The sequence below is a fragment of the Myotis nattereri genome, assembly GCF_964212035.1.
Source record: "Myotis nattereri genome assembly, chromosome: 15".
NCBI classification, from domain to species: domain Eukaryota; kingdom Metazoa; phylum Chordata; class Mammalia; order Chiroptera; family Vespertilionidae; genus Myotis; species Myotis nattereri.
The window spans coordinates 47,603,916-47,617,803 of NC_138090.1; the positions used below are offsets into that span (position 1 = coordinate 47,603,916).

General features: G+C 58.6%; 1 protein-coding gene across 1 annotated transcript in view; it reads left to right on the plus strand.

Annotated features, from left to right (window-relative positions):
• ARHGAP35 (Rho GTPase activating protein 35) overlaps positions 1-11,957 on the plus strand; it is a 140,193-nt gene extending 128,236 nt beyond the window's left edge. The window contains exons 5-7 of the mRNA XM_081108191.1: positions 137-268; positions 6,599-6,704; positions 7,447-11,957. Coding sequence (XP_080964317.1) covers positions 137-268; positions 6,599-6,704; positions 7,447-7,804 — 596 coding nt within the window. The 3' untranslated portion in view covers positions 7,805-11,957. The remainder of the gene's footprint in view (positions 1-136; positions 269-6,598; positions 6,705-7,446) is intronic.
• Positions 11,958-13,888: the final 1,931 nt, after the last annotated feature.

Below are 13,888 nucleotides of genomic sequence, written 5' to 3' on the forward strand. Positions count from 1 at the left end.
GCCCAGGCTCCAGGCCAGCCCTGGGCAGCACCCCAGGGTCCTCAAGGTCTCCCTGACTTCCCCCAAGCACAGGGTTTTCCTTTTGCTTCTGCACAGCTTAGATCGACCTGGCCTCACTCTTCCAACTTCCTTTCAGACCACAACCTGGACTTGGCAGAGAAAGACTTCACAGTGAATACCGTGGCTGGTGCCATGAAGAGCTTTTTCTCAGAGCTGCCTGACCCCCTGGTCCCCTACAACATGCAGATTGATCTGGTGGAGGCGCACAGTGAGTACGGCAGCCCGCCTGACCGCATTGAGCACTGAGGGAGCGGGGAGGCGGGCAGCACCATAGGAGTGGGTCCTGCCCTCGGGGGCGGGCACTGTGGCTCTTGGAGCTGAGATTTAAAGGACATAAGGAAAGGAACTAGATGATACCAAAGGGACTTGCAAATGAGGCTCCTGCCTTTGGGGACCAGAGGTTCTTCTCTGGGGGTCCCCCCTAAACTCCATGAGTTAACGAGCCCAGTTTGGGTGTCCAATGCCGATGGAATCCGTGCTCCTTTGCTAGTGCATATTGTGATACTCTCTGACCCTTCGTTTTCTATGTTGCTGTCCCTACTCCTGTTTATGAAGTGAGATTAGGAAAGTTACAGAGGCGGGGCCACAACAGGCCCTGGTAAGAGGTAGGTGTTACTTTCCTTTCCCTGCCTCTTCCTCGCCTCTCCTCCTATCAGCCAGCCTCTGAGGGAAAGGGACGGGCCAGTGGCCCAGCTAGATGATCACTTGGGGCTACAGCTACTTAGCACCTTGTTCAAGGGCCATCTTCGCATGCTCTCTGCCTGCCCTGACAGCTGCTCCTGCCCTGGCCTGCCTCTCAGGCCGGGCCTTCCCCCTGGGCAGCCTTTCCTGGGCTTGGTGTAGTTCTGAGGAGGGACCTGACCTCGGAGCTTCCCACGTGTAGCACTTTCTGCTCTGTTTAGCCAGAGGCAGCCTTCCTCACTTGTACTTCGGGTAGACCAAGCCCAGAAGCAGCCATTGCTCTGCAGCAGAAGGAAGTGTCCGCCAGTGACCAAGGGGTCCATGTTCCTCAGACCCCAGGACGTTAGCCTCATCTTGTCACTGCCCAGCTCAGAGGAGGGAGGACATTTTTGTTGTTGTTGTTTTTGGGGTTTTCTTTTTTCATTGATTTTAGAGAGAGAGGAAGGGAATGGAATAGAGCAATAGAAACATTGATGAGAGAGAATCATTGACCGGCTTCCTCCTGCACACCTCCTCCTGGGAATCAAACCGGTGACCTCGCGGTTGATGGTCAGCACTCAGCCACTGAGCCCAGTAGCGGGACTGAGGAGAGGGCGTTCTAAGCAGCACACTTTGCTCACAGGGCTGGCGTGACAGATTCGAGGGAGGTCTCAGACCAGCAGAGCTTAAGTTCTGGGCCACGCACTCCGAGTGGCTTCGGTGACTAGAGGTGCTGGCGGAAGGCCACCCCTGACCTGACTGCTGCAGGCCCAGGGCCCCTGCATCGCCTTCCCATGGTCTGCATGCCCCGTGATGTTTGTTTCCACCATATTTTATCCACATGGTCTTGCCAGGTTAAAGTTGTTTATAGCTCCTAATCCTGCCCAAGCCCACCAGGGATGGCGCAGAGTTCTGGGGCTCCAAAGCTCATCTGGCCTTCTTTCCCATCTGCCTTCTCAGGACAGGAGTCGGGTTTCTCCAGGTGACTTAGGGTGGGGACAGGTGTCCGCTTCTTTGATCCTGCATCCTGATAGAGGTCCTCCCAGCAATCCCTGCTCCAGCAGACTCCAGGCTGGCCCTGATGTGAAACACGTAGGAAATCTCCACTGGAGCCAGCTTTCTTTCAGCCTGGGCTTGTCTCTCGGCTGAAGTTAGGGAGAGGAGGCAGGGGCTGGTACCCAGCTTGCTAGGAGCTAGGGGGATTCGTGTCAGCATTTGTCTTGACTTGGCGCCATCTAGAGGCTAGTAGAGTCCTGGCACCCAACAGAATCCCATTGTTTCTGTGGGAATTGCTGACATAGCATTTTTTTGTTTTTTAGGGGGGTTGGGAGCAGGGGAGGGAGGTGTTATTGATAGGCAATCAGCTGCCCTTCCTCCAGCAGCTTCCGCAACTTCCAGCGCCGAGGAAGGGAGCTTCTTGCTGCCACTGCAGCCTGGAAAAGGGTGGAGATTTTCTGCTTCCTCTTCCTATTGTGTTTCCTGTGCCCCCAGCTAGTCAGCTGGGTCTCTGTCTTGAACCTGGTTGGGGGGAGTGACCTGGCACCTCTGACAGCCAACGCTCCCTGAGTGAAGGGTGGGGCTGTGTGTGTCAGGGGTGGTTAATTGAGCCAGAGACAGCCACCAGGCAGTACCAGAGTGAGTGTTCAGGGACATGGAACAAAGATTCTTAAGCCCAAAAGTAGCTGTTCCCAGCCTGGCTGGGTTTCCATGGCAACATCAACTTGACCAGCTCTTTCCACTTAATACCTAAGAACTGTTGTGCCTATGTGTACTCAGGGCTTGGAAATGGTTTCAGATCCCATCACAACAAATACCAAGGTCACTATCAAATTGTTCTGTTAACTCCGTAATTTCACAATATTGGACATGCTGAAAATGTGCCCACAAAATAGAGATTTTTGTGATTATTCACCAGTCATCTTTCTACCGTGTTCAAGGTGATGTGTGGGAGATTGAGAAATGAAGAACAGCATACTGCTAGGGAGTGGCAAGCTGAGGCTTGACCTTCGGTGCTGAGACATTGTCCCTGCCCTCCCCGCGTGCACATGTGAGCTGTTTGCCAGACAGAATGAAGCTAGCTGAGCTGGAAATGCAGAAAAGGCAGTGGTGGAGGAAGTAAGCAGAGGGCTTCATTGAAGAGGTGGCATGAGGCAGAGAAAACAGCTTTGACTTCCCCATTCCATCTCCTCCTCACACCTCACCTCAGCATTCCCAAAGTGTCATCAGTTATTCTTGCTCCACAACTTCTCCTTTACCTCCCACAATACCCGTGGCCCCCGCCACCGGTCTGGTCCACCCAGTGCCACACAAGCACTGGCCTATGTCTTTTTGTGCCAGAGGAGCCCTGCAGCTGGCCGCATCTCAGTGCAGAGGTTCTCAGGACCTTTGACTCCAGGAACCTGTAACTGCAAGCGAGATCCGTGTGCACATTTCAGTCCATAGAGACCAGTAGCTTTCCTCAGATTGTCAAAGGGATGTGTGACCCAGAATGGTTCAGGATGCAGCTCACCATCTTACCGTCCCATTTACAGGTGAAACCACTTAGGGCCACAGATTCTAACCCACAGATGGCGCGGTCACCAGGCGGACCAGCCTCCCTGCTCACTGGGCTCTTGTTCACATGCTGCCTTGTGCCGTTGCTCCTCCTGGGATCCTGCTTCCTCTTGTCTGTCCACAGAGCTGCCTAAGAGCGTGGGGTTGTCCCTCACCTCCTAGCACGTGCCAGTCCCTGCCTCGGGCTGGTGGGACACTGAGCAGGCTGCTGCGGGTTGTGCCTCCAGGAGGACGCCCTGGAGTCATTTCCCACCTACGGGAAAGGTGGGGACTGCACACGGGTGTGCCTGCGTGCCTCACCGAGGGGCGTGGCCCTGAGCTGGGTGTTGTCCTCTCCTGGTGGTGCCCGTGTGCCAGGTGGTCAAAGGTCATCAAGGGTTTTCCTCTAGGCGCTGTTGGGCACCGCAGATCCAAGCCTAGAGCCTGTTGGCAGCCTGGATGCCAAAGATGGCAGCAGAGTGGCACAACCAAAGCAAGACTGGTGTTTGAGGTCAGGGCCCCTGGCACCAACTTATGTGACCTTAAACCAGTACTTTTACTTCTTTGAGCCTGGGGTTATCTGTCTAGCGTGAGGGATGCGATGAGCTGGTCTCTGAAGTCCACGGTGGCGTCCGGCAGTCCCCTCTTCTTCCTCCTGAGTTCTGTGGTCTCAGTTGTTGTAAGTTGCCTGGTCTGTGTCCAGACTTTGTCTTGCCTCTCCTCGAGTGTCTTGCTTTCACCTGACACCTGGAGGGGGCACTGCAGTGTGGTGGAAGGCAGGTGATCCAGAGCAGGGGTGCTGGCCCGGGAGACAGCCTGGGACCCTCCCCACCTCCCCTCACCAGCCTGTGCGGTAAACCCAGCCCCACCTTCACTCAGGTGGTGGTGAGGGCTGCACTCCAGCATACCCGGCACTGAGAGGTCCCTGTGCCGGGGCTGGGCTGGCAGGGCTGCCAGTGTGAGCCCGGAGTGGATCCCTTGGCGCTGGTGGGGCTTTGCTTGCCTGAGGGAAGTGAACAAGGTCGAGTCAGCAGGACATCAGCTCGATGGCAGATGCAGGGCCAGGCTTTGCCCTGGGAGGCTTCCTGGTGCTCTCCTTCACGGCCTCCCTCCTCCTCCCCCCACTCGCCTGATGCTCCGCCTCGTCGTGGACGCCTGGCCACAAGGCCAGTGGGAGAAAGGGAGCGGGAGCACAGGAGGCGGCCATGGAGGCCCCTGTCGGGCACCTCGCTGTGTCAGGAAGGAGGGTGGCATTCCGGGTGTGGTCCGTAATTACTATCAAAGCAGCTCCGTAAGCCCCGCCCTGCCCCTCCTTCTCCCCAAGGAAGGGAGAGGAAGCAGCCCTCCGTGTCGCTCGGCGGAGAGGAAGGAGGGGCGTCCAGGGCAGACGGAGGCCTGGCCCGCCCCGCTTCCTGCCTCCAGCCAGGGGGGCGGTGAGGCTGCCGTAGGTGGAGGAGCTGCGGCTGTGGGAGCCGCACCACAGCACACACGGCTCCGAGGGAGGCCTGTGCTGAGCTCGCATCGAAGGGCACGATGGTTTTGCTGCGTGAGACAGCCCTGCACACGCCCCTCCTCTGGGAGCCTCTTACTGCTTTAAGTAAACTTTTTCTTGACTTAACAGGAAAGGGTTCTGAAACTCAAGGCCAGAGACAAAGTGTGCCCTTGAGGTTAAACCCTTCAAATAAATCTTGGGTTCAGAGAAATGAAGCCGATAATGGCCCCACATAATTAGTTTCTGTGGTTTTTGGGGGGTTTTGTTGTTTGTTTGTTTGTTTGTTTTTGGTCATTTTCTGACAAGCAGATGTTCCCAAAATACATATTTTTATCAAGTCACTCGCAGGTCAAAAAGTTTACCCAGTTTCATGCTCGTTGGCCTGCCAGCGAGAGCTTGCCACAGCTCGTCCTGCCCATCTCCGCAGCTTCCCCGTCACTGGTTTTCTGAAAGTTTCAGACTAGCTCCCAGGTGCTTCTTGTCTGAGCTCTTCACGGGGTGTCTTCGCCAAGGGAGGGAGGCACTGTCATCAGCCCTTCACACACAAGTGACTCAGATGTGTCACTTCCCCAAAGTCACACAGCTGCTTGGTGTCAGAGGCAGAATGCGCACCCAGGACCTTGTGGGTCAGGACTTCCCAGCAGGTTCTCTCTGCACCTCCCACCCTCCCTGCCGGCTGTTTGTTCCATCTGTCTTTCCAAGTCTAGCTTGAGCCAGACTTCCCTGCCCTGCCCTGCCCCAGACCCACCCTCCGGCACACCCCCTACTCGCCGGGCTTCCTAAAGAACCCGGGGTGTGGGGAGTGCACCAGCCTCCAGGTGCAGGCAGACGTGTGCGTGGCTTATTTGTGGGGAAAGGGGCTTGTGCCCCCAAACCAATGAGGAACCATCATATTTCTGAATGGACCCCCATCCAGTCACCCCCCAGTGCTCAGTGTGGGATCGCTGCCGATCTTCCTGGGACGACCCTGCTGTAGGAGCTGAGCCTGGAGGCCTGGAGTGAGCCTTCACTTCCGAGAGGAGCCATCGGGATACCCTCCCACGCCCAGAGCACCTGTCCGCTGCCTGGCCCCGATGGCTCTCCCAGCTGAGATGGCCCAGCCCCGAGGGCGCAGTGGTCCCCACTGAGGTTCTGCAGCCGCTCTGGGCCTCCGATCCCTCATCCTTGACATGGGGGACAGCCTGCCTCATGGCTTGTGAGGCGCTGAAGCAGGCCTGGCGTGGGCCAAGCGCTTCCTCCTAGTGAGCTGGGTTCTCTCCCAGCACATTAGGGTTTCATGATGGGCAGAGGGGGGCGGGGGATGTAGACCCTTCGATGGACTGCATGAGAAGCCCCCACTGTTTCCATCGGCTCTTCCTATAGGGGGGTGTGTGGAGGGTCCTGTGGCTCCAGGAAAAGGACAGAGCTCTGCTTTTGTGACAAACTCCCTCCCTAGACAGTCGGTTGGCGTGGGTGGGTGGCAGCGCTCACTCGTCTGGTCAGGAAGCAAGCGGGCTTTCTGCTTTGAGATGCCTGTCTCCAGGGGCAACCAGATGAGCAAAGAATGGTGTTCTTTATGGCGGAGCCTCTTTGGATCCTTGAGTCTCGGGTGGTGGGGGCCCGGAAGCTCCAGGCGCACAGTGCTCCCCTTGAGCGGGCGCCTGGGACCCAGAGGTGGGCCTGGCCCCGGGGCCGAGCCACTGCCAGGTGTGCCCCTTGGCACCGGCTCTGGGGGGGGAAAGGGGCTGGGCTTCCCCCAGAGAAGGCCCGACACACGCGCCCTCGGTGGCCGCCCGCTGTCCGGGACCCGGGTCTGCTGGGAGCCCCGGACACCGAACCTCAGCCATGGAAGCCTCTGGTTTTCTCTTTCCTCAGAAATCAACGACCGCGAGCAAAAGCTGCATGCCCTCAAGGAAGTCCTCAAGAAGTTTCCGAAGGAAAACCACGAAGTCTTCAAATACGTCATCTCCCACCTAAACAAGTATGTCGCAGGGCTTGCTGCTTGGTCTTTTCTCCGCAGGAATCACCAGTCAGGGCCAGGGAGCAGCAGAATGAGGCTGAGCGAGGCTCCGTCCCCACCCAGCCTGCAGGGGTGCTGGTCTGCCTCCCCAGGGGGGCACTTCTGGCTCAGGCCCACCCTGGTTCTGTCTGAGAGAGGCCCGCGTGGCCCCAAGTGTGCCACAGTCCTCTCTCCAGTGTTCGTGTCCGTGGTGTGTGACACCTCGCCACCCCAGGCACTGGGAAAGCCGCCCCCCCGTCCAGTGAGGGCAGGAGCTGCGGTCAGGAAACTGGTAACGGCACAGGCCCGTTTACCCACACGGCTGTCTGTTCCCAGACAGACCTGGTTTCATCTCGGCCCTGGTACTCTAGGAGCTCTGGCTGGACACACACTCCCCATCTGGCACAGCCAGAGCATTGTCACCCACTTCGGTGGTCTGGGCAAGAGTCCTGGAGGCAGTCTGTTCACCCCAAGGCTTGTGGGGGGCTCCCATGGGCCAGGGCCTCAGAGCCACCCTGGGGCTTGCCGTGTGGGGACACCGGAGCAGAGGACAGGGCACAGAGGACTGTGCTTGGGCCTTTCCATTCCCTGCTGTGGTGGGCAGGCAGGAAGGACAGCCAGGTGACAGTGACCAGGGCACACACCCGAGACGGGGCAGGGCACAGAGCGCAGGTGGGCCCACTGTCCCTCAGAGCTCTGACCGTGAATTTGGTGTCACCTACAGAGTCAGCCACAACAACAAGGTGAATCTCATGACCAGTGAGAACCTCTCCATCTGCTTCTGGCCCACCTTGATGAGGCCTGACTTCAGCACCATGGACGCGCTCACAGCCACGCGGACCTATCAGACAATCATCGAGCTCTTCATCCAGCAGTGCCCTTTCTTCTTCTACAATCGGCCCATCAGCGAGCCTCCCGGCGCCACGCCCAGCTCCCCCTCTGCCGTGGCTTCCACCGTGCCCTTTCTCACCTCCACACCCATCACCAGCCAGCCATCACCCCCCCAGTCGCCTCCACCCACCCCCCAGTCCCCGATGCAGCCACTGCTCCCCTCCCAGCTTCAAGCTGAGCACACGCTGTGAGTCACCAAGTTCTGGGGCAGAAGGAAACCGTCTTCTCTCTCCGGTGAGGTGGGCTTTGGCCTGTGCACACCAGGCCCGCTGGGCAGGGGTGGGCAGGGTGTCCCCTCTGCCCTGTCACCTTCCCAAAACCTCAGCGGTAGCACCAGCCAGCAGTCCACCATAGGCTGGGCTGTCAGATGCCCCAAGCCCAGCTCTCAGGCCTGGGGCTGGCTACAGGCAGTGGCCCGGTGGGCCTCCCCTTTGTCATGGGCCCCTTGGAGGACTGAACCTGTCAGGCAGCAGCCCGTGGCCCTCGTCCGTTCACTGCCCCCTGACCCGCCTGCCCGCACACACTGGCCTCGGTGCATCGCCCGCTGCTTGGACACCCCTGGCCTTGGACAGCGGAAGGAGGAGGTTCCGAGATGCAGGCCACCCCGGGGCAGGGCTAGCAGCCTCAGAGAACACTTCCCGTCTGTCCCTTCCCACCTTCTCTATGCCTGTCTAGCGTCCGTGTGGGACAGGGCTCTGCCACCCCAAGTGCAGTGCTGAGGGAGCTTTGTGGCTGGATTAAGGGACGCAGCTTCCCCTCCGCCCCACACCCTCCCCTCACGGGCTTTGGGATACATTCCCTTTGCAGCCAAGGAACACTGGAAGGAAAATGGGAAAATCCAATAATTTTTAAAAAGAAAAAGGAAGACACTACCAGAAGAAAACTGCAGACCTCAAGATTCAGCTCTTTTCCCACCCCTCGGAGAGGCAGACACCTGGAAGGTGGACCTTCTCTGTGACAGCAAAGCCAGGAGGCCCAGGGCTGATTGCCTGAGAGCCTGTTGGGGTCTCACTGTCACCAGGTCCCCCTTTCCCCAAAAGATGGTTTGAGCCCTTAGTGGGCAGCGCGGGGAGACCAGCAGACCAGCCCGGAATTGGTCTGCCTTTGGACACACTACAGTACTATGGAAACACTACAGGACTATGGAAACACTACTTTGTGCGTGTGCGTGTGCGTGTGCGTGGGGGGAGTGGTACGCCTGTGAGGGGGGGGGACAGCTGAGGGTGCAGGGGTGCACCTGGGGGTTGTTTTAGTGTGTTTGGAGTTAGAGTCATTTTCATCCTGGGCCATAGAATGCCGCCAGCAGCGCTGCTTGTGGGGAATGGGCAGGGTATGGTGATTTGCCACCCACACTCATCCTTCATGCTCCCAGGCCAGCAGGCCCGAGAAGCCACAGGCACAGAAGCCATCAGTCACCAGAGCACCGTGCCTGCCTGTCACATCACCACCACCCCTCCTGTGGCCTGGCCCCTGGGAGAACCCTTCTCACACCCGCCTCTGCCCCACAACATGCAGTCCACTAAGGTTGCCCCCACTCCCTGCAGTGGAGAGCCTGACACTAAGGTACCCGAGTGTGCGGTAGAGGCCCCCCCCCCCGCATGCCACCCAGTCCTCCGGGTCTTTGCACTTTAAGCAGCACCTGTGGTCGATTCGAGGATGCTCTGGGTCACCTCAGCTGGGGGGGCTGACAAAGGGGTGCCTCGGAACAATGCCCAGCCACCCAGCCCCAAGCGCTCCCTGTTGGCAGCAGAGGGCGGGCCTGCCCTGGCTCCCTGACTTCCTCTGGATACGCTGGACACTTCTGCTTTAGTTCTTGTGCGGCTGACCAGGTGCTGGGGATGGCTGGCTGGCCCCTGCGAGTTTACCCCTCTAGGAACACAAGTCAGAAAGCGAACCCCAGGTACCCGACTGCTCTGTGTAAGTGGTGGAGGGTGGTGTGTCCTCTCCTGGTTGGGGGTGCGGTGCCGTGCCTCAGGTCGGGTGGGCAGGAGGGCGATGGCAGTGTCTAGTTTTCACCCGGATCGGCAGGCCAGGCCCCCGGGCAAGTGGGAATGCTCCATGGAGTTAACGTCTCCCTTTTCTTAGGGCATCTCGCCGGCTCCCCGTCAGCCCTTCAAGGTATTGGATGCAGTTAAAGGGAAACCGTGAGGGTGGCCGGGAGCCACTGTGCCGTGTGAACTAACAGAAGGAGCTTGGCCCCCTCCCATTGCCACACGGCCTCCTCCCCTGCTGACACACGCCCACCTCGGTCTGCACCAGGCCCCACCCGCCCCCACACCTGCCTTCCCGCCACCCCATTCCTGAGACCTCAGACAGGAGGAGCAGCAACTGCTTCATGCCCTCACCCTGTCGGGGAGCCTCTGGCCCTGCAGCGCCCCCTGGCGGCCGCTGGAGCAGCTGCAGGGCCCCTTCACGGTTGCCTCCGTCCAGCCAGGGCTCTGAAGGTGTGCGGGCGGCTCGTGTTGCCCCACTGAGCCACCGTGGGCGGGAAACTCCATGGGTTTCCTTTGTTTGTATTTGCTCTGCTAGCCCTGTAGCTCCTCTTGTCTGCTTCTCCAGGCTGACTTGGGCTCGAGGACATTTCTTGGTGGTTCTAAGTTCCAGTCGGAGGTCTGCCTTCACACCAAATGGGCACCTGGGGGAGGGGAGACCCAGGAGGAGAGCTGGGGTGCATGTTGGGAACTGCCTTGAATGGATTGCAACCCACAGCTCGGAATTGAGGGAGCGGCAGGCAGGAATTGGCCTTGGCCGAAAGGGGTCAGCCAGAGTAGCCATGTGCCCAGCAGCTCTCCCCCCAGCCAGTCCACAAGAGTGTAGGTGCCATTCAGGGAGTGGACAGGCCTTGGTCTGCAGCAGCAATGCCGCCGGAGGAAGGGAGAGGTGGTCCACGGTTAGGAGCGTGGCTGTGGGTCTGCCTGAGTTGTCGGTTGTGTTGCACATCAGGGATCGGCATCTGTCCAACCAGCATGCCCATCACTTGGCGTTGTGAGGAGGGATGCTGAGAGAAGTACCCAGTACTGTTTCTGTGCACTCTGCACCCCACCGCCACCTTGCTCTCCCTGCTTAAGCCAGGAAGCATGCTTCTGGGAGAGTCTAGCAGAACGTGTGTGCCAGGTGGGCAGCAGGTGGCGTCCTAGCAGCATGCTGGCAGGGGGCCCAGGAGAGCACACCTGTCCCTGTCCCTGTCCCTCCGCTGGGGGGGGGGGGGGAGCTGGAGGGAGACCTTCCCCTAGGTCACGGGGATTCAGCCTCAGCCCTGAAACTTGAATACAACCTGCAGCATTTGTAACCTGAAGTCCTCTCCATTGCGCGCTGCCCACCCTCCTGTGAGAACACACTGCTGGGGGCGGGGGGCGAGGATTCGGGGAGAGCGTGGGCAGTGGGCGCGGTGTGCATGGGCTTCGGGGTGGCCCCGAGCCAAGGCTTTGACTTGTCTCCCGGGCGGTCACAGCGCTGCGCAGACGGCTGCCCTCCTGTTGCTTGGCAGGTTCAAGCCGCATATTGCCTCTTAGGTGAGAGGACAGCCTGAGTCCGTGTGCCAGAAACCTGTCACATCTGGGGGTGGCGCAGGGCGGGGCTGGTGTGAGGGGGAAGGCCGCTCGGCTCTTCCCTGCGGGGGGCCCCCCTTCAGCCGGCAGCTCCCCGAGGCCAGAGGCGGCGCCCCGCGCGTCCAGCAGCCGCCCCCTGGCCGGCGCTCAGACAGCCGTGATGTTACACGTTCATGTAGTGGAGCCGGCGTAAGTTATTGTTTGCATAAGAAGAATCATGTTCCCTGTGTACATTCACAAAAAGGAAATGTCTGGATTTTATGGGAATAAACCTTGTTTGAAAATTTGGAACAGTGCTGCTGCCAGCTTATTTTTCTGGTACTTGTATTTTCACATGTTAAATGATCTTTATATATGTTGAATTAACAAATATTTTGAGTTTCCTGAGAAAAACAAAAACATTAATGGTATTGAAATGTGTTAGTAGTCTGGCCGTGTGCCCACAATTCTGTTTTGCAGCAAAGTGGAGAACTGTATGTAAAGAAAGTATAACAGTTATTTCTTTGTACTTTAGGGGCTTTAACCAAGACATCCTCTAGCTGGTGTTAGGAATGTTTGCTTAATTCCCAGACTTTTTTTGAACACGTGGGTATGTTGAGGCTCCGGCCCGACTAGTGCATGGTCAGCCGCCACCCAAGGCTGAGGCATCTCGGACTGAGGTGTTTTTGTTTGGTTTTGTTTTTTAAAATCATGTATTTGCTACAAAGTATTGTACTTGTCTCAATGGGAATGGTGTAAAAAACTGAAAAGGCCTTATGTGATATGTATCATAGTTAATAAATCAGTCTTGTAAAAACCGGCCTGAGAGACGTGAAGGCGGCCCCTCCCGGACCCGGCTCCGCCTCCGCCCCGAGCGGGGGGCCGGGCTCGCCCACCGGGCACCGGGACCACCCCCCTCCGCCCGCCGCCCTCCGCCCGGGCGGTCCGGCACCTGCCTGCACCGTCTGTAGCGGAGCGGCTGCTTCCCGAACGCGACCTGTTGCCGTTTGTTCCGGTGACGATCCCAAGCCCCGCCCCCGCCCTCTGGCTGCAGGGATGGAGAGGGGCTCTGCCCCACCCTCACGCGGGACCGCGGGACGGCCTCCCAGGAGGGGGCTGGGCTGCCCCGTCTGCCTGGAATTCCCTGTCCGCACCCCGCCCCGCCCGCCCAGCTCTGCCAGCCGCGCAGTCCTCAAAGCCGTCTTCCTCTGGGAGGTCTTCCCTGACCCTCACACACTAATTCAATTTGTGGTTTTTAATCGCCACAGTATACAGCTGGCACTCATTATGGGTGCTGACATGCGCCTGCCTTTTCTCTAGTTCTTGATGTCTGAGTTGTGTGGATTTGTATGCGGGGACAGTGGGGCCTTGACCTGCGAGTGTCCCGACTAACGAGTTTTTTGAGATACCAGCTGTCTCTGCCGATTTTTTGCATTGAGTTGACGGAGTAATTTGAGTTAACGAGCTCGGTCTCGGAAGGAATTAAACTCGTAAGTCAAGGCCCCACTGTATATCTCAGCCACAGCCACCCAAGTCAAGAATTTGGGGGGGGGGGGGCGGGCCTGTACCTCCCCCATATGATGTCCCAGGATGCCCAACAAAGTGCCCTCAGTGGGTAGAACGCAGTGGTCTCAACCTTAACCTTGACTGGGGTCTCCGTCTACCAGCCGACCTCTCCCATGTGACTCCAGCCCAGACCTCCACTCCAAGGCCACCCCGATATCCACCTGCTGGTGACACCCACAGCCTAAGTCCTGGCCGCTGACTCCCAACCTGTTCGTCCCCCACAAGCCAGAGCCTGGAGCCCTCCACCCTCCCCTCCTCATTCCCCGCCACCTGATGGAATCTCACCTGACCATCTGCCTCCTCCTCCTCCTCCTCCTCCTCCTCCTCCTCCTCCTCCTCCTCAGCCTCCTCCCTGGCTCCCTCCCTCCCTCTTAGCTCCTTGTGGCAGCCAAAGGGAGCTTTTCCAATCGGACCTGGCGGTCACCCCTCCCTCATCTCCTTCCAGGGCTCCACGCTCCTCCCAGAAGCCGAGCCTCACCTGGCACCCTGCCTCCCAGCCTCCGGGGGGCACGCCCACCTCAGGCCTTCCGCCTCTTCCTCAGGGAGGCAGAAAACTTAAGGGGACACAAAACAACTCAGTGACCAAGATAAAAATATTGCAATGCAATGTTTTTAAAAATCAAGGTTAAAAAACATGAAATGTTTAGATTAAAAACAGAACCAGCCACTGTGCTGAGCCATATTGAAGCCTGAGGCAAAGGAGAGATCGGTGAGACTGAGCCCGGAATCGATCGGGAGGGAAGCGCTGGTGGATGAGGCCAGAGCTGGGACCCTGGCAGTGCAGGGAGGAGGGCAGACGGGGTAGCATGAAGGTCAAGGAGGCAATTTGCTCAAGATTGCACGTAGCGGATGATGCCAGGGTTTACACAGTAGTGCGTCCGCTTGCCATCTGCCTCCCCCACTCCCTGTGAACACCCCCATCCCCTCCGGCAGGAGCTGCGTTCCCCCAGCTGCAGCCAGCACCCTAGGTCCTTAGGGGCTCGGGAGCGCCAGGCTGAATGCTCGGGATGCGGTGTTACTCTCTACAGCCACCAGGGGTCAGCAGAGCGCCGCCCTGCCCAGCCTTGGGCCGCCGGCGAAGCGCTGGGAGCCGGGGTGGTGGGGTTTTTAGGGATGGGGAACAGGAAAGCAAGATTAGAAGAAGGCGCCAGGACTGGGGAAGAGGCAGGTTCTGAGAAATGA